Genomic DNA, 25472 nt, shown 5'->3' on the forward strand with positions numbered 1-25472 from the left:
CACAGAAATTTGCAGGACTTTTATTCTGATTCAAATTGTCCAAAAGGCTGCTATTAAGAAACTATTTGGAGCAGTTTGTACGGCTACTTGAAATCCTAAAAAAGGGAATTTGAATGTGTTTAAGGTTTGGAAAGTGCTTGAATTATGGGTGAAGTGCTTGTAAATGCTTGAATTTGTTGCAACGGTTCTCGGCAGTATGAATCAAGACTGCGTTAAATGAAGAAAATTCTCTAGAATTGTCTTAGGCTTGCTCCCAACCTAAATACATTGTGTTATAGGATAATGACATCTTATCTTGAAAATAAAAGAATAAATTCTTTAAATTGTACTGAAGAAATTTGAAAATTGGCTTGAGGGTCGTTAAAAGGTGCTTGAATTTGGCGGTGACGATAGGCGTAAGAAGGCTGTATATTAAATCCAGAATTTCTATTTAAATTTTCCTTCTTCGGGTTTCTGACTGTTAAATGGCGTTTCACAGTTTATGTTCAACCTTAAATTATGACTCAAGCATTACAGTGAATTTCTCTGCATTTGAGGTGTCCCCTTATTCAAATCAGAACGTAATCATTTACTAAAATGAAGACGGAAAGTCTGAAGCACACAACACAAACATCAGCCAGTGCAGATTTTTATCCTTTTACATCAAAAGAACTAAATAATCCAACATGTATGTAAAGATTCCAAAGCACAGTTTGGGGAAAACAAGAACAAGCGTCAAGTCAGAGAAAAAAACGAAAAAGAAATACAAAAAAAGGAACTCTTTAAGGAAAGGAGCTGAAAGAAAGGCGATGTTGTCTTTGGCGGCCGGGCGTCTACTTGACGAGCGGCCTGGTTTTATCGTCGTCGCCACATTGGTGCGCTTTGTACTTTTTCACCTCCGCCATGTATTTTGACCAAGCGTCACTCTTGCCGGGCGTAGTCTGCAGGGAAACACAAAACGGGCTACTCAGGACACTTTCCACATGCGCTCGACTCGGCCTCCTTAAGCCCAAACCGAGCCGGACCTAAAATGTCAATCGTTACGTTCGGGTCAGACTACCCTCTTGCCGAGCTACTTCGCTGCTCCGCGAATATTAAATGGTCTTCATTGTCGTTGATATCGACGTATCGTGCATTTGGTTCTGAGCCGAAAGCAAATGCTATCACGGGAGAATGTTAGAGAGGGCTTTGTGCGTTGGGTGGGCGTGACCGCCTGCGCTCAACTGCGATAGGCTGTTCGGCTTTTGCAGTCAGTCAAACAGTAGGGCGCATGCAAGTAAATGTGAATTTAATGGTGTTCTGGGTTTTTATAGATCTATAGGCATTTTGGGACCGTTTATTCTTAGTAAGGACATCATTGAGCCAAGTTTCCCCCTTAGGGGCTCTTATAAAGGTGTGATAATACTTGGCTGGTTTTTACTTCTCATAGGGGGGGTTCTGGTCCCCATTAACCGCAAGAACCGAGGGATTAGTGTGTTGGCCACAAGGCTAATTAGCTCGGGCTAAAGTTTTAAGGCCCCATCTCACCTCGAATCCTTCTTACCTCGGTTTCTTGTTTCTGCTTCTTGGCAACCATGCCGGTCTTAAGGAACACGCCGCCTCTTCGCTTCCCCACCTGGGTTAGGGCATAGAAGACTGACACCGTTATAGGAGGCCCTCGCTTGGCAACGAAGGAGACTAAACCAGAGAAAGTCTACATTTAGTTTGGGGACCAAGCATTGGCCTCATCTGTGGGACACATCCCCCAACTTAACCCATCTAATAGTGTTTATAATTCATAAGCAGTGTTGGGAGTAATGGTACAATGTAAAAATCTCTGCCCAAACTTGCTTTGTGTATTGTGGGTAGACCCAAGACCTATGTCTGCGCTGAAAGGCCCAATTGAAACCACATCGCCGTTTTGATAGTTTTATTATTTGCAGTCTCAAATCTGTGAATTTTAATTTAAAAAGCGGCCTTAATTTTAGAATAAAAAATGTAATGCTTTTAAAGAATCCCTAATGCCCCCAATAAGCAGGTAGGCGCCTTGCATGGCTGACTCCCTATTGGTGTGTGAGTGTGTGAATGGGTAAGTGTGAAGCACATTGTTAAGTGCTTTGGGAGGTCATTTACTTGAAAAGCGCTATATAAATGCAGCCATTTACCATTTACTTTTCAAGGATCTGCAGGAACCCAGGAGATGCAATTACATTCTAAACAAAGTAACGTGTAACTTTAACTATTTTTTTCCAGTAGCACGCCCAACACTGCGCATGACTTAATAATATCAACAGGAAGAACACAAACGTGTGTCAAGTGTTAAAATCTGTGAGTGCTGCACACAGTAATTCAATGAATAAGCTGTGAATTTGGAAGCGGTGTCTGCAGAACCCCTTACAAAGCTGGTGACTGGAGGGGGCTTGCTATGTCCCTGCTCTCCATCTGCCCCTTTCTCCTTTTTCCTCATCTCCTCCTCCATCTTCTTCTTGAACATCTCCATGAAGCTGCCATCGTTGGCGAAGGCGTTGGCCGCAGAAGAAGGACCTCCTTGCTGGCTCTCGGCGGATCCTCCGTCCGACTCTCCGCCGCTGCTGCTGCCGCTGTCGCCACCGTCGGCGGTTAAAGATTTCCCGTGTTTGCGCCTTTGTTCCATGTTTACCGACTGCGGCGGAGTCTTAGTGTTCGGGACTTGTTGGGCAGCTCCAGTTAGACGACGGGCTACTCCGATTAAATGGCGTATTTGAGGGCGATTTTAGTTCGAGGGGAGCTTTTGAAAAAATACGCCGGTATATCACAAAATCAGTCGGCGAAAATTCCACAACAGTCGTAAAGCGCTTTTATGGAACCAAACCCAAAAAGCAGCAGTTGCTTCGAATGCTAATGTTGCTAACGCCGTGCGTTTCGCTCTGCTGACTGACAAACGAGCACCTTTTTCGGTTGGTGACGTCCAAACGTTGATAAAATCACTCCGAAGACAAAACAAAGTGTTATATAGCTGCGTACAAACTCGGAAATTTACAGAATTTGGCCAATGTTTTGGGCTAACGTTTCGCTAGAGCATTCGCTCGCTGTCGGCCATGTTTAGTTTATCTCTGACGTCACGGTTCAAGGGCGGGCTCTAAAGAGGAAGTCTTGCTTCCTATGTTTTTGTGTTTGGCAGCGAATTAATTTTTTTAATTTTTAGTTTGTTTCTAGAATGGAGTCACGATTTTCTCATTTAAAAATTGATGAATAAATATTGCGGGAAAAGGCAGAGCTTTATGTGTTTTCACGATTTTTGTTAGTGAGATCTGAGTTTTAAATGATGCGTTGATTAATTAGCCCGCTGGCCAAACCCGGCCCGTTGGATGATGATTTAAACTAGCTAATTTCTATCATAAGTTTTTTTCTTAAATAAATACAAATCAAGTCCTCCTTTCTGCCCCGAGAGGGCAGTAAATGTGTAAAAGCTGACACTCAGAAAGATAGATAGATAGAAAATCGATCTATCTACCCTGGCCATATCCCTTGAGAGGGGTGACTGACAACAAGACAAACACACAGAAAAACAAATAAAATAAGAAAGGGAAAAAGTAGCAAAAAACAAACAAAAAAAAAATTGGACTATGGCCAACCCAAATGCCCAAACAAGTTAAGCACCTCGGCACCCAAGTTGGTCATGCTTTTGTCCCTCCAGATAAAACGTGACACTCGAAAGCGTCCACGTCACTCGGGTCAGGGTGACCCAACACACTCTTCTGTTCAACAGCAGGGCCCGACAGCTTTCACTGGTTTACCCCTGCCGCATCATACGGGTGCCCTGCCCATCCCTTAAAATGCGTCTAAACATCCCACTATCCTTTTACAACACCTCTCCACTCATTCCGATCACCAACAAGAGCTCTAGCTTTCACAAGATTTAGACCTCTTTCCTTCAGTGCACTCATAACACTATCCATCTACGTCAATTGCGGCCTTCCTCTTGGTCTCCTTCCATTGACTTCTGCACACTCAGTCTGATTTCATGTTAAACACAATATTATGCAGCATTTTTGAGAGTCTTTTTATTTCAAAGCCATATGGTAAAAAGAATACATTTTACAGTGATTAACACAGCCCAGAAGATCATCAGCTGCTCTATGCCCAGTTTGGAATACATTGCTGGCTTGCGATACTGCAGAAGAACCATCAATATAAAAAAAACGACTTTTCCCACTCTGGTAGGCTTTACAGTTCTCTTGAAATAAGGTTGAAGAGGCTCAGAGACACAGCTTCTTCCCCAAAGCCATCACCACCCTAACGGAGCGCACAAAACTGAATACATATATCCTGCGACTCATTTATTTACTACTGTTATTACACAGACTGAAAAGATATACACTTTTTGACTTGTCTGGGGTTTTTTGTTGCTTAATTTCATTTCACCTCTTTTCAATGGACTATTAGATAGATAGATAGATAGATACTTTGTTCATCCCCGAAGGGAAATTCACATTTCCAGCAGCATCCCTGAGCTGAGAGCAAACAATCGAGAACAATGGAAAATAACACGGGAGCTGCTGGAGTGGCTGCCATTCGTGACGGTGCCGGAAGAAACGATTCAATTTGAATCATGTACAAACAAACAAACAAAATATTTATGTTTCAATAAGTGGAAAATGGGGGGAAAATAATTGTATCAATGCACCATTCTTTTTTTTATTGTATCATAATTTAGGCCAGTCTATGACAATAAAGATATCAATTCAATTGAGGCAAGTACATTTTTATCCATACAATTCCACACGAGTGTTTGTGGCGAGTTGGTTCGGTTATAAAACTGGATTTACTCAACAGTTAAACAAATTAGGAACATTCAATGCCTGATATGAAAATATTTTTTTTCCCAATCGTTTGTAAATATGTTTTTTTGCTCAACAAAGATCCCTTTTCCTCAGTGATTATTGTAGGACTGGATACAAATGTAGTCTTAATGATAAAGCATACTACAGTACTGAAAAACAGCTAAATATTTGGCGTTGACTTTTACTTGATCCAGCCCACCTGAGATCATTAAGTCCGGATACGGCCCTGGAGCTAGACTGAGTTTGACATGTCTGGTGTACATATTTTATGCTAATGAAACGGGTCTGTTTTGTCCAACTCCAGCAGTTCTCTGCTTAATTAGTCCCGTAGTTGCTCCATTCTTCCTTTGTTTAATGATGATGTTGATCCGGATTCGTCTCTCTCCCAAGTCAATTAATGGCTTGATCACCTCCTGGCTAGCTCGCCAAAATATGTAACGGGACCCAGGTGGATGGGCTAGCTCCAGCTGGTGTTACACATTTGTTTTGTATATATATATATATATATATATTTTACTTCATCTGATGATAAATGTCAGTCTCACACGACACAATATTACTGTTGGCATTAAGGTTCATTTATTAAGCAAGTCTCACTAAATCACGTGAGGTCCCGTGAGAATTGCCTCAAGCACCCTTCTCTGACCTGCGATATTTTGCCATCTAGTGGTGAAATACTGGTACTTCTCTTACCCTTCATGCTGTACAAAACCCAATACAGTGGAACCTCGCTACTTCGCGCTTCGACGTTCGCAGATTCAGAGCTTCGCGGACCTAAAAAAAAAAATATATATATATATATATATATATATATTTTAAGCATTTTTGAAGGGGCGTCGCTACTTCGTGGTTCCATGTTCAGAGTTTCGCAGGTCTAAAAAAAAAAAAAGCATTTTTGAAGGGGCGTTGCTACCTCGCAGATTTTCACTTTTCACGGGTGGTTTTGGTCCCCATTAACTGCGATAACAGAGGTCCCACTGTACCCTAAAAAAATAATTTCCCCTAACAGTCAAATACGGATTACACAACACGAATCCCAAAATATAACATTTTAACTAGTCAGCAACCCTTGTTGCGCTACATTAACGTTAATTAACGCTATTTTAAGCTAGTAGGTTTAATCTTGATTGCATTTCTGAAAACAGACTGCGTTTTTTTTTTCAATCCTGTCCACTGCAATTAAAGACAACAGCAGATACCATTTTGTTCTAAAAAGTTTATTTGAAGTGCAATTTGTACAGAACACAAGACTAGTGGATGTCTAACTTGCCAGATCCCAGCATGGAGTCCTTTACACTATTCTCTAGTTGACCAATTTAAAGAAAAGCATCCCAGAAATGGGCAAACAAAAATAAAACTTTATAAACCCAAAAATGTGCACACAAATATTGGTCAATAAGACAACAGCATGTTGACGGGAATAGACAAGACACTAGCAGCAGCTTTGACATGAGATGTAGAGTATTATCTGCACATGTGAAAAAAAGGTTCTGTAGTAAATAAGCAGTGGTAATCAAAGTGCCCCCAATTAAAGTTATATCAAGTTTTTGTGAAACCTCATATGCCCATCGCTGCTAATGGTTTAAAAAACATGAGGTGTGTAGCAACATGTTAATCAGTTTGTGCATTAGGAGGCCTTCAATTGCCTACATTCAGATTGGTGGAGTCTAAAAGTGGTGAGTGCATTACATTTCGACCAAAAACCATCACCCTGCTTCAAACTGGGAAAGAAGAAGTCATATATTCAAATCATTAGGATCACATGCAAGTAGGGAAATTACATTAAATAGCAAACATGCTTTTCATCTAACCTCTAAAGAAATATACAACATAGGACTTGAATAATGACAGTACACAGAAAATAGCCCATAATTCAACAACACAGGAAAGCTTTGGCATCTTTTGAAGGCACTCCGCAAATGCACTTCTCCGGGAAAGTGCTTTAGCTGGTATGTGTGAGTTTTTCTGATTATTTTTTCTCGAGTGAATAAAAGTCTAAAACGGGTCCATGCAGCTTAAGCGCATTTATCTGAAAAAAGAGGGAAGAGAAAGCTTCAATTGGTTGCACAGTGTAAAAAAGGAGGTATTCCAGTGTAGCTCAGTTCATGACCACATTTCTATTGGTCTTCAGATCTAAACGTCCTCAGCAGGAAGCATGAATTCAATCGACTTCTTAAGAAATCCTCAAGACCTCTACCCCCCCTTAAAATTGTTACCAGAGATAGTGTCAGAATTGGAGTTGAGTGATTTAAAACAATTTTAAAAACACTAAATGGGGGGGAAAAAAAAAGATCATACAAAAAAGTTCAAACAAAATTAAAAATTCACCTTAAAAAAGGTGAAAGCCTCGTTCCCCCAATGGACCAAGGTCCACGTGCTTCAGTTATTGCTCGTCTACACGAGTAAACATGACTTAAGAGTCACTTCTGTGGTCACCATGAAAGTGCCAGTTACAGCCACCAGGGAGACGTGTGCAGTCAAGCAGCAGAAGGCACGGAGACATAGACGAGTGCAGGAGGGATCCCTCTCTTTTTGGTCTCATCTGTGTTGGGGCCTTGTGAGCCCTCTCCTGGCATTTGTGGCCAATCTCTGCTGGGCCAGGAAGGACATGGTCTGGTTGGGCGAGCTCAGGCTCTCGCCCGCCACTCTCTGATGCAAGGCCATTCCCTTGAAAAAAGAAAACAGTACCCGGTGTGGGATTCACTTTTCCTCATTTTTGCAAAACTCAGAGATTTAGGGGACTTCTTACCATGTTGTACCAAGCACTAATGATGAGTTTCTCCTCCTGGTCGTGTCTGGATCGGCTTTTCTCGTAATCCCGCTGGGCAAATGGATAAGTGTTCACATATGCATGGGTGATGTGTAAGAAGATGGGGAAAATTGTGCAGTGGTACCTCTTTATAAGAGCATTTCTGAACCAGAGAATTTTGGTACAGTAATCCCTTGTTTTTTGCAGGACTTGCGTTTCAAAAACGTCCCGTGATAGTCAAAACCCACTAAGTAGTTTATTTATCCAATACTCAATATACAGGCTTAAGTATTTAAAAGTACTGTTCTTTATAAAAAATCTTTTTAACAAATACAGTACAGTCGAATTATTTTCAATTATTTACAGTTTTGTCCTATGGAAACCATACATTTTTTTTCCTATATCAAACATTTTTGAAAAAGCGCCAGGGAGCCACACCTAAGTGCTAAAGCATGTTGCCCCAGAACACGTTAAGCAAGTCGATAAGTCCACATTTGGACAAAGTTCAAGGGGGGCGAGCCACTGTATGTATCTGTAGGTTGGACTGCATGCATGAGGCAATTACCTCTAAGTGATGGATTTTTCTTTCTCTCTCGGACAACTGGTTTTTCAGGGCCTGAATATCAGGAGTTACCGGCTGCTGTTTTGGGTCCAGGGTCTTCACCACCTAAATGATGAAAGCGCAGTTACCAATAATGATTACCTCGAAGGTGAAACCTCAAGTCAGATATTTTTCTTGTCTCCATGCAAAAAAAGTTTAGCAACAGTACAAGGGAAACGCATACATTCTCCATGTCCACGCAATGGCTATTTATGAAAAGTTGCTGTTTTTTCTTATAAACAAAATATATCGGAGCCAATGTTCCCTCTAAGCTGCGTGCGTGTGAAATTGCGCAAACTCTCAGCTCACAAGAAAAGCTCTCCAGCGCAATGTTCCCTCTAAGCTGCGTGTGTGAATAAGTAGTGAAAAGCTGAGGAAAAAAAACATGAAAAAAAAGGAAAAATTCAGAAAAAAGCCAGAAGAAAAGAAAAAAACAAAGGACAAAAGTAAATAGAGAACAAAAAGAAAAATTAACAGCTAGGAACAAACAATGAGATTTTTTTAAAGGAATTAAAAAAAAAAGAAAAAAAAAAAAAACAGGGGATTAAGAAGAAAAAGTTTGTGTTGCATTCAAATAATTTCCAATTATACCAAGTCAATCTGGTTGCCAACATTGTACTTCCACTAAAAAATGTGATTAAATACAGTTGTGTATCGTGCAACCGAATAAATAAGCCCCCAAAAATGTTAGTATTATGCGACAAAAGATACCAGGAAAAAAAGAAATGGAAATCTAGTGAAAGAATTGTTGTAGAAACAAATTACGTTTGTAGGCCGTACAACCTTTGCAATAATACATTAGTCAATTCATTCTAAAGTGAATTTTTTGCATTGCTGGAAACTCAGCAAAATGTAACTTGATGTCAAGTTTTGGACATGTTTGATAATTAATTATCTTGCCACACTTGGGATTACGGTTGCTCACTGTTGTTTCATGCGTTGCTCACCGACTTTGTGTGAACGCTCAGACCCGTGGAAAATTAGAGGGAACATTGGTGATGGGCCATCAGATCGTTAAGGGATTAATGTTAATTAACTATACTATAGTATACAGTGGGACCTCGCTACTTCGCGCTTCGACGTTCGCGGCTTCAGAGCTTCGCGGCCTCTAATAGTATATATATTAAAAAAAAAAAAATTTTTTTTTTTTTTGAGGGGGCGTCGCTACTTCGCATATTTTCATGATCGGGTGCGTGATCGGGCTACCCCCGTAACTGGGGGAGCCCGCTTGTCTGACGACCCCAGTAGCGCGGCGCGACGACAGGCGGCCGTCCGCGCGCGGCAGGCAAAAGGCGCCGGACGTGCGCGGGACCCCCGTAACTGGGGAATCCCCCTAGGCCGACGACCCTAGCACGGCGCGGCGTTCTCGTTTCCCGGCGCGCAGTTTTGGTGAGGCTTCCGCTTCACCGCCCCCCTAACCCCACAGGTCCCCCCAGCTACCCCTTTCCCCCGCGGCCGCCCGTCCGTCGGCCGGAGCCATCGAGGGCAGTGTAGTGCGCGCGTGGGCCTCCCGTGGACCGGGTAGGAGAAACTGGGGGCTGGCCTCAGCGCCGAGCCCCCGACCTACCGGGCCGAGTCGGCCCTCGGGCGCCATCGCAGCCCGAGCGCCGGCCTCCGCGCCCGACCCGCTCGGCTTGTCGCGGTGTCGTACGTATCGCGCCCGAAAGTACCCGCGCTGCGGGTTAGGGGCTTGCTTGCGGGAGCGGCCGAATGGCACCTGCGGTGCGGCGGAAGTATGAACCCGGTGGTGAATTTGTCTCCGATCGTCCCGGGCGGACGTAAAATCGCCCAGCTGTACGACTTAGCGGTGGATCACTCGGCTCGTGCGTCGATGAAGAACGCAGCTAGCTGCGAGAACTAATGTGATTTGCACCTGCAATTGGCTGGCAACCAGTTCGGGATGTCCCTTGCCCACAGCCCGGAGATGGCTGGGATGGGCTCCAGCCCCCCCGCGACCCTAATAAGGATAAGCGGTGCAGATAATGAGATATGAGATTTTTAAAAAAAACAATTTTTTTTGAAGGTGCGCCGCTACTTCGCGGATTTTCACTTATCGCGGGTGGTTTTGGTCCCCATTAACCGCGATAACCGAGGTCCCACTGTAATGTCAAAATTCTAAGGAACCATTTTATTCTGAAGACATTTGAAATTAGATTGATATTTTATGCTTAGAACAAGAACCTCCTGCATCGGTCAAGATTTTGAGAAAGGATATTTGCCAATGTCTCAAGGTTATTCTTACACAATTTCTGGTATTACTTATATTTGATCTTGATGTTTACTGTGTAGTGTCAATTGATGCCCTTGCGACGACTATTGCAGCCTGGGCATCCTGAAATGGGATACCTCATGAGCAATCTCTTCAAGGCTTTTTAATTTTCCTCATGCTGAGAGGTGCTATAGGTTTTTCCTTGCCCTTGTGTAGGTTTTAGATCAGAGGGGAGTTGTGATGGTAGTCTGTGCAGACCTTCGAGACTTTGATTGAGGACTATACAAATAAATGACTTGAAACAATAACTAAACTGTTCATCAATCAAGTCTCGAGTGCAAACGATACGGACCGTTCTGGCCTTTTCCACATAGCGTTTGTATCGCGCTTCCATCTGCTTCATGTCCTCATCTTTCTTGCGGAGGATCTCCTGGAGTTCATCGATCTTCTTTGCCACTATGAGACACACGATTAAAGAGTTCAATAGAAAGAAGATTGCGTCAATGTCATCTCAGACTAAAGAAGTTTACGGGTTTACTAAAGACTCAACTGTTGCTGTCCACTTTGGGCTCCAGGTCATCGATGACTTCTCTTTTCTTTTGGAGGTCAGTGTGAGCTTCATGGAGCTTCTCCCTGAAGGATTCGTCGATGAGTGAGATTTTGGTTTCAAATACAGAAATAGGACTGAGGACTTACAAATGCTCTTCTAGCTTCTTCTTCAATAAGGAGGACTGGAAGAAAACATGGAAAACAGATGAAGCTCTTGTACTTTTCATTGTTAGTGTTGCGTGCACAGCACACACACAAATACAATCAAAGTAAAAGCTGTGAAAGTCAAACTGTGAAAGAGTTGAATCACAGGCCATTTGGGCAGAAGGTGGGCCGTACTTACGATCGCCTGATTTTGGCACGGCGGTTCGGTGGGGCAGGCGGGTTGCGACAAGACAGAGACAGGAGACGGCAGGCGTTAATGGTGAATCAGCAAACACAACTTCAGTTCCCACACACAACACGTGTCCAAGTACAACAAATACTTACATTCCAACAAAGATATCGTTTTCTTCCCTCATGCTTTCAATGAAAACTCAATAAAACAGTCTTCTAAAGCAGTTTTTTGAGCCAGGGCACGTTCTTTACAATGGAAAATTTTCGCGGCACACCACTAACCAAAAATGTTATAAAATGACACTGAACAGTATGTTTAATTACAATACAATTTATAATACTACTTGTTAGTACAGCACAGATACTTGACAATGACATAATATTTGCAGAAAATTATTCATAAATGGTTTCTAAAATTTCAAATTTTAAAAAGTGACATTGGATAATTTCTCCCGGCACGCCTGAGGATCTCTCACGGCACACTAGTGTGCTGCGGCACAATGGTTGAAAATCACTGTTCCAGAGTATGGGCCTCAAAGTTAACTTATTCAGACCTTTAGACTAATTTTCATGTCGTTCACATTTTTTTTTTTTGCATAGTGAAAAAAGGAAATCGTACGCCCTTTGTTGGAAAGTGTTGCTTATTTTTTCCTAGTTATACAATATTTTTTTACTTCAATTCATAGCTAAACTATATTCTTATTACAAAACAAATTTTAGGCAATTGCCAGAAAATATTGCTTTTTTTCCTATTTTAAAATTTTACTTCATTTTTTAACAAAATTACTCACATAGTAAAAAACACATATTTTAACCCTATTGTAAAGAAGTTTAACTTAGCCTAGATGGTAAGGCGCCCGCTTTGAGACTGGGAGGTCGGTGGTTCGCGCCCCGGCCGAGTCATTCCAAAGACTTAAAAAGTGGTCGGCGGCGCCCTCTGTTGGCTGCGGCTGCATCGGCTCGCTACAACGGGTCAGGTGCAATCGACATTTCGTTCTGTGTACATTGTTACACAGAATGACAATACAAGGAAATTATTATTATTATTATTATTATTATTATTATTATAGTTTTTTAAATTTCACAATCTTTTTTTTTTTTTACTAAAATTCATAGAATATACAGCCACTGCAAAAAGTATCACAAAATGCTCATTTTTAAAATTTTATGATTTGAAGGTTGGTATGCGGCGTTTGAAAACCTAAGGCTGCAATCATGACTTTAGGCCAGGAGATGGCAGCAGAATAAAAAAAAGAAAAAAAAATGCCAAAATGAAAAAGTAGTGAAAAGCTGAGAAAAAAACATAAAAAAAAGGAAAAATTCAGAAAAAAGCCAGAAGAAAGAAACAAAGGAAAAAAGTAAATAGAGAACAAAAAGAAAAATTAACAGCTAGGAACAAACAATGAGATTTTTTTTAAAGGAATTAAAAGAAAAAATAGAAAAAAACAGGGAAAAAGAAGAAAAAGTTTGTGTTACATTCAAATAATTTCCAATTATACCAAGTCAATCTGGTTGCCAAAATTGTACTTCCACTAAAAAATGTGATTAAATACAGTTGTGTATCATGCAACCGACTAAATAAGCCCCCAAAAATGTTAGTATTATGCGACAAGATGGCGGCGCGTCCAAACGCAGCGGCTTCATGGGCTCCAGTTCGTCTTTTGTTTTTCAGTGTCCCTTTATCCCTCATATTTTCCCTTCGACTCCCTTCGCAAATACAATAACATCCACAACATCCCGAGGGATATACAGACACCACCGGATCTCCCTGGGTGATCTGCCTGCCGACAACGACGGAGCAAAAGAAAAAGGCTGCCAGTCGGGTCTGAGCTAAGAAGGTGACCACACAGACCAGCGCTCTCAAGCATGTTCCTAACCAACGCCAGATCCATCGTCCACAAAATGAGTGAATTTGAGCTGCGGATCGCCACCAACAGCGTCCGGAATTGGAGTATTTTTGTCATCACGGAGTCTTGGCTTTCCCGCCGCCGCATTACAACTAAGAGGACGCACGCTTCACCGGCACGAACGAGACGGAGACTCCGGTAAAAAAGGGTTGGAGACTATGCGCTACAATAACAGCCGAATCATTGACACACACTGCTCACTCGATATAGTCTCTAGCAGTATCGTGTAGACCCTTCTATCTACCGAGAGAGCTAACTGTGGTCATTGTGCTTGCTGTTATGTTCCACCAGATGCTAACGTTTCACCGGATGCTAACGTTAGCATAGCGCTAAATCTCCTGCCCGCTGCTTAACGTGTTGAAAAGGTGGAGAGTGTAGTTTGAGATGTCCTTAAAAAGTTGAAAGTTAAATATGTTCTCAATTAAGTATGTGTTAACAATACCCAACTGAGTTTAAAAAGTCCTTAGGCTCCATTTTCCATTGTGGCTATCTGTTTTTATCAGGCCTGTTCGGGGCGGAACAAACCCCCAATAAGATGAGAAAAGAAGAGTTTAAGAAATGAACACAAATAATGTGTCACCCTGCTTCCATTTCCTGGCTTAGTCATGATTGCAGCCTTAAGTTTTCAAATGCCGCACCCTACCTTTAACGTATTGTCATACTATTGAAAAAATCTCTTGTTAAAAATGATTTTAAAACAGACAAAAATATAAACTTAGCTACACCTGTTTGACGTGTTTTCCACCACCCCCAACACTTTATTACATGTATTGACACGGTCAATGATTGAGACACGGTAAGTGGAGGGTGGAAAGGAACAAGTGCTTACATCTTCCGTCTTGTTGTCCTGCTCTTGAAGCGCTTTCTGGAGCTCCTCCACCTGAGAGCGCAGCTCTGATATCTGCTGCTGTTGCAGCCTGCAGGGGAAGAACAATGGCTGGATTTTAGGAGCCAGTAGAGGAGGACGGAAAGGCAAATGTTAAACAGGTGGGAGGATGATGAGAAGAGTTGATCCTTGTGCATCAGCTTCTACGCCATACGGCGATGCCCTTTGCTAAACACACTCCCTGCACTTTTCTCCTCCTGTTACTGAAGATGCTTCCCACACCCTGGGCCTGGTGTTGCCGGACTGCAAACACACACACTTAGTCCACCCACATGTCCGCAGGCATACAAACACACTCTGGCGCACACAGACAGGAGACAATCTGGCTTTCTGCCGTCAGTCCTCCAACCCAGCCCACACAGCTCAGCTGAGCGCACAGTCCAGAGGGTGAGCTGACATTTAGGCAGACGTCTTATCTACCATCCGCCAAACACCCTTCTTAATGTCAAGCAACACACAACATGCCAATGCCGCATGACTCCATTTATTCTCGCCAGGCAGGCTGTCACCTACCTGCTTTGGGTTTGCATGGAATTCTTGCTGCGCTGAGCCTCCTCCAGCTTGGCCTGCATCTCCACAACCTTCTGCCGGTAAGTTTCCTCCTGGACACACAGCATCTTGTTCTCGCTCTGTAAGCGGACCACCGTCTCACTGGAGTCAACATAATAGGAAAAGGTGATCCAAAAGTCAATGAAGTGGATGAGAATATGTTTTTTTTTAATTATATGTTCTCCTTTATGAAACACCTATCCTGCCACATGTATAAGTACCTCTAAATATATGCCATATAAATGTACACAAATCATGTAATACCCAAATATGACAAATGTAAATTATTAATTTATGCATTTGGTCATTTATTTGGGTATTTATTTTGTCATGTATATTGTCACAGCAAAACATTCAACTGAGGCAACCCATTTGCTTGAGCTTTTCACCTGATGGTGAAGAATGAATCGGCTACTAATGTCTTGCTTACTTAATCTTGAGGGAAGAAAGGCAATGCTGTTAATCTTTGCACACGTCGATAAACTAATAGGGGAAAACATTAGCCAGTTAGACTCACCGCTTCGTTTGTGACAAAATACATTAAAAATAAATGACAGAATGTTAAAAGTATATTAAAAAAATGCATTTACATCATATAGTTCGGTATTATGTGATTTAGTTACGGATTCATTTATTTACAAGGGATATACATTTGCAGGTTTTTATTTATGTATATATTTAAACATATGGCAGGATTGGTCCTCCATACTCCCACACACAAGGACAAAAAGAAGACATCCCAGGACTGAAGTTACTGCTCAAAGAAATATCTGAAAAGACCCAAAGGAAAAAAAAATGTTGAAAGCCGAGTCTTGTTTAAGTGCCAATGTGTGACCTGATGGTCTGTTGGCTGCGGCTGCATCGGTTCGCTACAACGGGTCAGGTGTATCGACATTTCGTTCTGTGTACATTGTTACAAAGAATGACAATACAAAGGAAATTATTATTATTATTATTATTTACTATTTGCTTCAGCACATCAATCCATGCAGTATAATCTATGTATGAAAAAGAGAGGAGACCAGGCCAGGAAAAAAGGCAGCAAGCTAAAGAAAGTCTCCAATCAAATTGTTAAGCGGTCTAATCCAACAGACTTTTCTTGATTGCCACTCTGAGGATTTATTTAAAATCCTTGTCAATATTGGGTACATTAACCCAAGAGCTTACTTAAAAACAAACTTTCAATTCCATAATTGACCCAGTGTATTTTGGGGGAAGCATACATTTAAAATAGAACAGAAGGAAAAAAAATACGACGCGATGAAACAAGACCTGCAGGCTACATACGTGAGCTCAGTGGGGATGATCTCTGCAGCAAGGTTTCCAGTGGCGGCCGACTTGTCCTGGCTCAAACCTCCTGTGGAGACATTAACATTATATGAAAATTAGGTGAGTCTTCTCTGAAAATACAGTTCCAGTCGCAAGCCAAGATCTGCAATTGTCAAGCTTTGAGATACCAATTTACAGTACAGAGGAATCAAATGTGCCCATATTTTGGTTTCTAATACATTGCAACAGTTGAGTTGCACCATCTTAATTTGAATTCTAATTCATACAATTCCATTCAGTGAATCCAATGCCTTGAGTGCATGCTCAATTGCTTCATATTTTTTTCCACTTCTTCAGTGGGACCGCATATCGATTTTGGTTTTTATGTTCAGAAATAATTCCAAATTACTATTGAAGACCCATGTTAAAAGGTTCATTTTTCTGTTGCATTTTCACTATTTTTTGTGCCTAGGGTGAAAACCCCATTTGTTTTTTACTGTAATTGATTACAACATAATATACATCGTTTCCGATGAGCTTTGACCTGGCACCTCAGGATAAAAATGTTAAGACTTTAAAGATAAAAATAAGCTTGAAAATAACATTAGAATATGGGTAATATCAACAGGGTACTGGTTGTAAAATGTCTTGAATTGTATGGACATCGAAAAATTACATTGACCGCAACATTGTGCGGAAAATAAGTAACTAAAAAAAGGAATCTAAAATTTCCTGGTCAAAATATCAATTTTTTAACAGACTTGTTCGCTTGCTTGGAGTGGTGAAGGCTCTGCTGTAGAAACCGTCTCAGAGCCTGTTAGTCTCTGTTTTAATGGACCTGTAGTATCTGCCAGAGAGCTGGTGGCTGGGATGAGGGGAGGGAGTCCTTTATAATAGTGTTGGCTCTGCTTTAATAGGGAGACATCAATGTCCTCCAGACTGGGCAGAGAGTAGCCAATGATTTTCTGGGCCGTCTTGTTGACCCAAAGGTTATTCTGCGTCAGCATACCACAGTCATTATGCTGTATGTCATTATGCTCTCAACTATGGCTTATTTATACATACATAGATGTTAACATTTACAGGTTTATTCATCAACATGTACAAACATAATCAAATTAACGTATTTTATGGACTAAGTCGCACCAGCCGAAAAAAGCATAATAAGTAAAACACATATGTTGCACCAGAAAAAAACTCGCATTCCTGGGATATAACATACATGTCTTGAAAGGCAAATATTAACAAAATATCAGTCGAGCATCAGTGGATTACCAACTAGTTTATAAAATGCTTTTAAGAAGAAAAACACTTTATTTAGACAATTCATTCAACATAAGAATCAAGGAAGCTGATCCCAATACAAGATGTGTAAAAACAAATCGACGGGCAGATTAAGAGCTAGTAAGAAATTATACTAATTTATATCCTAAGAACAAAAAAATTATAAGGCATTTAAGAAATATTTAATACTATAATGAAAAAGGTAGAACTAGGTAATGTGCATTTCATTGTACTATTTCACTGATAACAGTGAAAATGATCATTTAAATCAAAATTTAGTTTTTTTGTTAATGTTGGACCGGAACTAGCTGCAAATATTCCTGAGTGCAGTAGTAAACAATCCAAGTCACTGATAAAAATATATTCAAATACCATGTTTTTGTGTGGAATAATGGAACACGGTAAGCAACTAAATAAAAGGTCTACCGATTGTTTTGACATAGATATGGTATTAGGTAAGCAAATCATACATAGCGAAACCATTAACCTACATACTAATCTATCATTTCCAACAGGGAAATTTCCAGATAAAAACGAAAAAAAGTTCTATCAATATACAAAAATGGAAACAGACATCTTCACTAACTAGACAGTCTTCAGTTCTCCAAAATATTAGAGAAACTTTTTAATAGATATGACAAATTTATAGAGCGTAAATTAATTGACGAAAGTATTAGAGAAAAGAGATCAACAATGGAAATTATTTATTCAGTAGAAAAAAATTTACCAATAGCATTGAAAAGAAGAGCCACGCAACTTGGTTATTAATGCCTTAAGGCATTTGATACCAGTAGTCATAATAATATATTGAAAAAAATTGGACTGATATGGCATTAGGCGGGGTTTGCAGGGATTTTACTGTCTTGTCGTCTGCTGAACCCTAACCCCTTAGAGTAGTAATTTTCAGCCCGAAAAATGCTTTACAAAATAAATTTGATGTGAGAAGTGAAATTGTAGAGTGAATAGATGGGTAAAACTATTAATCTGGTGTTTGGATAACTTATGATGATGATTATTTTAACTGTTTTGTGACCATTATCGTTATTAGTTGTAGTATTATCAGTATCCAAATAATGTTGGAGCAGAATCCTTATACACTATTTAGATGGGTCGAGCTAATAGATGAGATTGTTATTATTCTAACTATTATCATGACTATCATTTTTGTTGTTGTCATTATCATCATCGTCAACTATATGACTATTCTTATTGTTTGACGTTGTTATTGTTATTCTATTGCGGTCACCATCATATTTTCCAAATTCATTACACTCAAAATCTATATTTATGAACAAAACAATGGGATTTATATGAGGGTGAAAACTAAACAAAAACCTAATAAATTGAAATACAAACACAGACATTCCTGCACATTTCTTAGTTAGGGGAGACAAGTGGGAGTTTTGATGCTGTCTCAAGCTCCCGTACCTTGTCTTTTAAATTCTAAGATCAGGACACTTGGCCATGGGTGATCCTGCTGCTTGGGGGTAGCTCCCTCCTAGCAGCAGGTTCAAAGACACTTTGTATGATTAACAACACACACCACAAAACAGTTCTCACCATGAGCACCAATGGGGATTGTTATAAGAGATATTCTTATTATATAATATGCTGAAAATAAATGGAGACAACAATGACGACGGTGAAAATAGGGATGGTGGTTATGATTATGATGAAAAGTGACTAAATCCATAAAACCTATGTAAATATGTACTTTCGTGAGGTGTTTGTTCCATGTAAATAAACAGGAGATTTTTCAGCAAGGTAAAAATGATCAACACAGGCATCCTCTTGCGGTTTGAAGTGAAAATAAAATGTGAAAAAATATACCGGTAATAATGCGTTAATAATTTCACATAAGTCGCACCCGAAGTTTGGGTCGCACCCCTGGCCTAACTATTATAAAAAACTGCAACCCATAGTAGTAGTAGCTTGGCATTTGTTTAGTCTGATTGGCTGAAGAAAATGTTGACCTTAAATAAAATATTGTATGCATGTAAATGTATTCTATGACTCATGTGTTTTAATTAATTGCAGATTATTTTCCTTAGCACTCACTGTCATTTATTTGTAACAGTGATGAGCTCACCTGCGTCACTGAGACACTTTTGTTGGATTTGCGCACACCTCAGCTCATCATTTGTCTCCCGAAGTGTGTCTCTCTCCGCCATTAGACGCTATTTTAAAAAAAAAAAAAATGGAAAAAAATACTTCAGCACTAAGAAAGCCTAACTCAAATTTTGGTAGCAACATCTTACTTCTTTCTCTTTCTGTAGTGCCTCGTACTTGTCATGAAGGTTCTTGTACTCAAACTGCCACTTCTCAGCTTTTATGGCCTCAGCCTGGTGCTTTGTGAGAAGCTCGTGAGCCTGCAAGTGATAGGAGAGCAACGGCTGCATCAGCACTAAACTTGCACAGGAACTACAAGGCCCTCAAAGCACAGGCCAGACTTTGTTTGACAGCACTTTGATGTCAACACAGAAGTTTAGCTGAGTCGCCTCCTCCCCAGCTTGCCTGTTTTTTGTACATGTCCATCTGACTCCGAAAGACATTGGCCCGGCGCAGCTCAGTCTCCAGCTCGCAGGTGCGTTGCATGTACACATTGTTGCGCTCCTCCAGGAGGCGCACCTGTCTGCGCAGGTCACCCAAATCTTCCAGCTTCCTCTTGTATGTCTCCACCAGAGTTTCGAGCTGGTTTACCCGGTCGGAGGAATGCCTGTGGGGTAGGAGAGGCAGAAGGTGAGCACAAACAATCTCCAACGTTTTGGGCTTCCCTCAGCAAGGACAAATGTGCGATTGCTCCCGATTGGCTTCTCACTCTGCTCAACTTTGGAAAAGCGATGACGCAAAGCGACATCAGTGCATGAAATGTATTATCAACACAGATGTCAGAGTGAAGACCGAGGAGGTGAATGGACGTCTGTGTGTGGGCAGTGTGGGAGTTGTTTCTGTGATTGGATGATGAGAATGGAGCTTTAAGCCTTCACCATCAATTCCATTTCCCACACAATTGTGTTTTGATGCGTCACCACAGACGTCAAAGGACTCAATAGTTAGAAAATTCAATAGCAATTAAAATAAGAAAAACAACAAACACCGAGTCAGTTGTGGTACTGAATGGAAAATTCTGCGGAGATATCTGTTAGCTGCTGAGTGTCTAAGCCTGCCTTCTCTAAAAGAGACAGGGAAGACACATTTTGAGTATGTAATTCAAACAAAGGTGTGTTCAGAACTTATGTTTGTACTGCCTTCACCTGATGAGAGAGGGCCTTGAAATTATTTTTTTAGTACAAAGGTCAATGTTCTGCACCAGGGTTATTATGATTAGGAATCTTTATTTTCTTTTAAATTTTATTTAATAGTTATAACAATTTGGTAAACATTGTTTGCAACAAGATTAGAAATAATAAAAAAGAACACGACTTAAAAGGGGAAAGATAAAAGAATGTCAGAATAAATAGGCATTATTATTTACAACGTAGTACTAGGACATTGCTACGCAGATGACACTCAACTATCTCCTGATGGAGGAATCTGCCACACTAAACTGGAAATTTGGAGGCCTGCCTCACCGAGATAAAAGAGTGGATGTCACTCAATTTCCTGCGTCTTAACTCTGAAAAGACTGAAATGTTAGTTATTGGTCCATCTAAGTCCCGTGACTTATTCTCTAAAACCGCTGTGAACATAGACAATTGCCACATCACACAGAGCGACTCACTTAAAAATTTAGGTGTCATTTTTGACCCCGATCTGTCCTTTCAAACACATGTGAAGAAAATTACTAGAACCGCTTTCTTCCATCTCCGTAACATTGCTATAATTCGTCCTATACTTTCTCAGTCGGATGCGGAAATCATAATTCACGCGTTTGTTACCTCCCGTCTCGACTACTGTAATGCACTACTTTCCGGTCTTCCGATGACCAGACTCAAGAGTCTTCAGCTGGTACAAAATGCTGCAGCGAGGCTTTTAACAAGGACAAAAAAGTACGATCACATCACCCCAATTTTGGCTAACCTGCATTGGCTCCCTGTTAGCCTAAGATGCGATTTTAAGGTTCTCCTATTACTATACAAAATCATACATGGACTTTCCCCCTATGTCCCGGCCCGAAGCCTTCGTTCGGAGAGCGCCGGTCTCCTGGTGATCCCAAGAGCCAAGAAGTGTTCCGCTGGTTCGAGAGCGTTCTCCATCCGGGCACCGGTGTTGTGGAATGCTCTTCCCCCTGAGATCCGATCTGCAACCTCAGTGGAAATGTTTAAATCCAAGCTTAAAACTCACTTCTACTCTATAGCATACGAATAACCTAAACTTCTTATATGTAATAACTTGTGAAGCTCTTAGAGACTATTTGTGATTAAGGGCTATACAAATAAAAATGACTTGACTTGACAAGGACACTGACCTAAGTTGAAATGATTGTGCAATGAAAAAAATGGTGCATTAGGACAATGGTGCTATAACAGTTAACAGCAACAACTCCCAAAACAACGATTGTTTTATTTCGACCTGGTTTTGATTTTCCACTAAAAATAGTTTTTATTCTATAGATATACTGTATATACTATGTATTGTGTAAAAAAGCTTTATTTTTTTTTTAAGAAATTAGCGCATTTCAGTCCCAGTTAAGTGAAAAAAGCATGGAAATCATTGGAGCCAAAGTCAAAAACGCAGCTTAATTGTCTCGTTTGAGTATACAATTTCATGTCATACATTGATGCTTACTTTTTAAGGCTGCCAAAACGGTAACGTGGACATTAGAACATGCATGTCAGTTAAAAACAAATGCCGAGAAACTTACCGGAGAATATCCATCTCGTCTTTGAGTTCTTGTGCTTCCTGCGCAAGACCGGTCAAATCTTCATTTCTTTGCTGCATGTTGGCCAACTCGCGCTCCAGCATGCTCACATGCGCTCGCATGTCGTCTCGACTGTTTTCTAATCTGGAACGCAAATGAGAAATAGATTCCTCTTATGTTCGACTATGACAAGAGCATTCAAATGATTAAAAAAAAAAAATCAACAAAGCTCACAGGGACAATATATTGTAATAATTGAACCTTTTCAGAACATACCTGTAGTTCTCGTCCTGGAGCTGCTCCATTTGACTCTGTAGCAGCAGCAGCTTCTTGCCAGTAATGGCAGTACTGGAGACTTCCAGTGAGTCAGAGCGGCTCAGCTTCTCCTTCAAGGAAAGCGTCTCTGTTTGGAGAGAAGACTTCTCTTCCAGGACCACAGATAGCTGCGGAGAAAAATAGAGAAAACATGGCAGAAACACCGCCAACAAAGGGCTTCTTTCATTAAAGAATATATTCATCCAAAAGCGACAAAACTTATTTGAGAATCAAAGCAGAAAATGAGCATACTTATAAAAACATCCAGAACTGTACAAGCACATGACCGAGTGGCAGAAAAAAAACAAAACTCTGCACCGATTGTGCATACACATGCTACGTTCTAATTTTACATGCATATTCCTCAAGACTGAGTCAGCTGGTGTAAAATGTTCCCAAGCAGCTGGAAATGTCTCAATGGTGAAGTTGTTAACTTAAGCCTTCGGGTGAATGAATGGGCTTTTTAAAGTCTGCTTGTAAGAAGTGCGTAATGTTTTAGAAACAGACTGGGAAAAATTAGTTGAAAGGAAAACGGTTGAGGGAAAAATACAGTTGAGCCCAGCAGTTGGGGGCTTTAAGAGTTAGGCAAGCCAGCAATGTTGTAATAAAAAAAAGGGGGAGACTGGCTACTTACCTCCTGTTATCCATGTAACCAACACTGCACTTTAAGATTGCAGACAGATTGCATACTTTAGTACAGGACTACCAACAGAAAAAAAAACAAGTGACTAATTTCTAAAGTGTGGGCTATGCAAGTAAACAAACAGGTGGGCTGAGAGCCGTTAAATTTTCAGTTGGCTGCAGCTACATCTAACGGTGTGCAACTTTTAGCTAGGAGTTGTGCAACATTTGACAACAATATAGCTTTTGGGCAGGAGGACTCAATACAATCTGTGTTTTTTGTGGAAATGGAGAGAAAAAAAAAAAACAAAAAAAAAAAAAAACCATTACACAACACCTAATCAAAGGAAAACAAACTTTAGCTTTCTAAACATGGAAGCCCCATCTCACACACACACACACACCCACACAAAAAAACAACATGCAACAGACAAGATTTTCGTGTCTTCTTTACCAAGAAATTAAAAACCAACCTGATGTTCCAGGTCTCGACAGCGCTGGCGAAGATCCTCCTTTTCACCCGCTTCCTCACTTAGAAAATAATATTTTCTGGACTGCAAATGTAGTAAACATTTTCCGTCTAGCCAAACTTGATGCTTTTACCAAGAAGGGGCAGGAAGTTTTGTTTTTACCTGATAATCAAATTCTCCATAATTTTCTGGGCTGCCAGGCTCAGATGAGGGCTCTCTTGACAATAGCTTAAAAAAAACAACTCAAGTCAACAAAACGTTTAACTATTTCAATACATAGACACAAAGCAAGGTTACATATGGGTTAAGTTGACCCATTATAATTCAGTGTAAATTGAGGTCCACACCAGCATCAACGACCACAAACGCATTATTAAAATAGCAATCCAGTGGAAAATCTCATTTTGGGTGATAAAAATATTGCAGAAATTGACATGCCCACTACAATTTCTTACTGTTCTGCATCAAACTCCTTACCTACAGAATAGCCAAACTAAAAAAATCCCATGCCCATGCAAAGTGTTATCTTGAGTCATCATCACACCTGCACATTTACTGGACGCGTTTTAAAAGCTTTTTGAGTTTATTAAGAGGTACTAATAAATAAAGTGGCAAAAGGGGTAGAGAAAAGCTCCAAGCGAAGAAAGTTCCAAGCGACCCTTGCTAAAGAATATAAACACTACAGCAGGGATAAACACACATTTTTTGCAGGCAAAATACTTTAAATGCAACCAAGTCAAAACCAATATACACACACTCACACTTTTACATGCATAAATAAACAAATTCACACTGCACAGTAACTTAAGTGTACAAGGGTACTTATTTTTCTCATTACTTTGCTCTGTGGACTTAGATTTGATTGATTCAGCCTAGGACATGTTACAAACAGGATCTATTGATAGCACTTCATGCATGCACTTCCAAGAAAACATGCTGAGCAGGACAACTCAAAGTTCTAGTGCTACCCAAGCTCCAGCTTCTGGATAAAGTCCGGGTAAAAAAATGCAGTGACTGAGGTATACGAGTTAATAAAAAGGTAAACAAAGTTAAAGGTTTATTCATTTAACATTACCGATTGACACTGTTCTGAATATTTGGGGTATCAGAAACATTTGTATACACATAATACATTCCTTTAGTAAACTTGCAATTTGGAAAGGATTAGTAACGAAAAACTAGGTTCCACGTACTCTTAACTGAAAATCGACATAAGGAGTATAGTCCGCCTGATTAACCGTTTGTATTGGAGCCTATCAAGTACACATCCAATATGCAGGTAATCCATTGGTAGACTGTAATATTTGTTATACAACATACCCTTTTCCCAGCATTTAGTTCTACTGTGATCAGGAGGGATTTGTTGGCTGACTTGAATGAGGAAGAAAGGTGTACCTAATGCAAACTAGCAAAAACATATGCAGCTGACTTGCCTCCTGAATGGCTGTCATGACGACATGCTGGACAGATTCTTCAAGTGTCATTATCTGCTGGATTTGCTCTAGGTTTAAGGAAAGAGAATGATGAAGATGCAGCCCAAAAACAGATCAGTGCGCGACAAACAAAATAGTGCTGCATCTCTTGCCAAAGACTCAAAGCAGCTTAGCTTCATCATTAGAATTCTTTTGACGAAGCCCAAGATGTAAATTATCCTTACATCAACTGTTATGACATCTTGAATTTTACAAAAGGCTCTTGTGATATGAACTCTCGCTTAAATGATGTTGGACTGCTGCACATTCAAAAGTTATCTTTTTCTATCTATGTGAAGTGATCCAATTACCTTGTTTTTTCTCACAGCTGACAGCACAGCCCAAAACAAGCTGCACAAGCTTTCCCAGCTCCGTGACATCCCCCATCTCCCCAATAAGGTTCACATCTGGTAAATGCTCTTCTAAAACTTGGTGACCCAGTACCTGTTGTTTGAAATCAGAATGTGTCACAACTGAAAACACAGAAGGTGAACTTTCCAACATCTGCAGTGGGCTTCCAACTTTGGAAAGGCGCCTTGTGTCCCAACATAAATATGCTGATATAGTGTGATGTGAATGAATAAAGCAATCATTAATTGAAGTAAAACATTCCTTACATCATGGTAATATTCCAGCATGCTCTTTAGAATCTTTTTTAAGTTGCTTATCTACA

The 25472-nt window shown here is 40.4% G+C and overlaps 2 protein-coding genes across 3 annotated transcripts in view; both read right to left on the reverse strand.

Moving 5' to 3' along the window:
- Positions 1-615: 615 nt before the first annotated feature.
- Positions 616-3064, reverse strand: trir (telomerase RNA component interacting RNase). The gene is made up of 3 exons (XM_088343239.1): positions 2357-3064; positions 1523-1594; positions 616-920 (listed from the first exon to the last, which is right to left on the reverse strand). Exons 1-3 carry the CDS (start codon positions 2609-2611, stop codon positions 813-815), a joined length of 435 nt encoding a protein of 144 aa, XP_088199365.1. The 5' UTR covers positions 2612-3064; the 3' UTR covers positions 616-812.
- A 2913-nt stretch (positions 3065-5977) lies between these two features.
- The window catches only part of hook2 (hook microtubule-tethering protein 2), a 42970-nt gene continuing 23475 nt past the window's right edge, over positions 5978-25472 (reverse strand). For both annotated transcript variants that reach the window (XM_088343240.1, XM_088343241.1), the window contains exons 4-22: positions 25417-25467; positions 25111-25243; positions 24761-24828; positions 23490-23555; positions 23331-23411; positions 22198-22364; positions 21925-22065; positions 19635-19836; positions 19379-19489; positions 19210-19297; positions 15855-15924; positions 14532-14669; positions 13962-14049; positions 11037-11071; positions 10891-10973; positions 10693-10796; positions 8096-8197; positions 7531-7602; positions 5978-7448 (exon numbers count right to left, since the gene is read on the reverse strand). In XM_088343240.1, coding sequence (XP_088199366.1) covers positions 7320-7448; positions 7531-7602; positions 8096-8197; positions 10693-10796; positions 10891-10973; positions 11037-11071; positions 13962-14049; positions 14532-14669; positions 15855-15924; positions 19210-19297; positions 19379-19489; positions 19635-19836; positions 21925-22065; positions 22198-22364; positions 23331-23411; positions 23490-23555; positions 24761-24828; positions 25111-25243; positions 25417-25467 — 1929 coding nt within the window. In that variant the 3' untranslated portion in view covers positions 5978-7319. The remainder of the gene's footprint in view (positions 7449-7530; positions 7603-8095; positions 8198-10692; positions 10797-10890; positions 10974-11036; positions 11072-13961; positions 14050-14531; positions 14670-15854; positions 15925-19209; positions 19298-19378; positions 19490-19634; positions 19837-21924; positions 22066-22197; positions 22365-23330; positions 23412-23489; positions 23556-24760; positions 24829-25110; positions 25244-25416; positions 25468-25472) is intronic.

This window comes from Urocampus carinirostris, chromosome 1 (genome assembly GCF_059441175.1).
Source record: "Urocampus carinirostris isolate Australia breed hairy pipefish chromosome 1, RoL_Ucar_1.0, whole genome shotgun sequence".
NCBI classification, from domain to species: Eukaryota; Metazoa; Chordata; class Actinopteri; order Syngnathiformes; family Syngnathidae; genus Urocampus; species Urocampus carinirostris.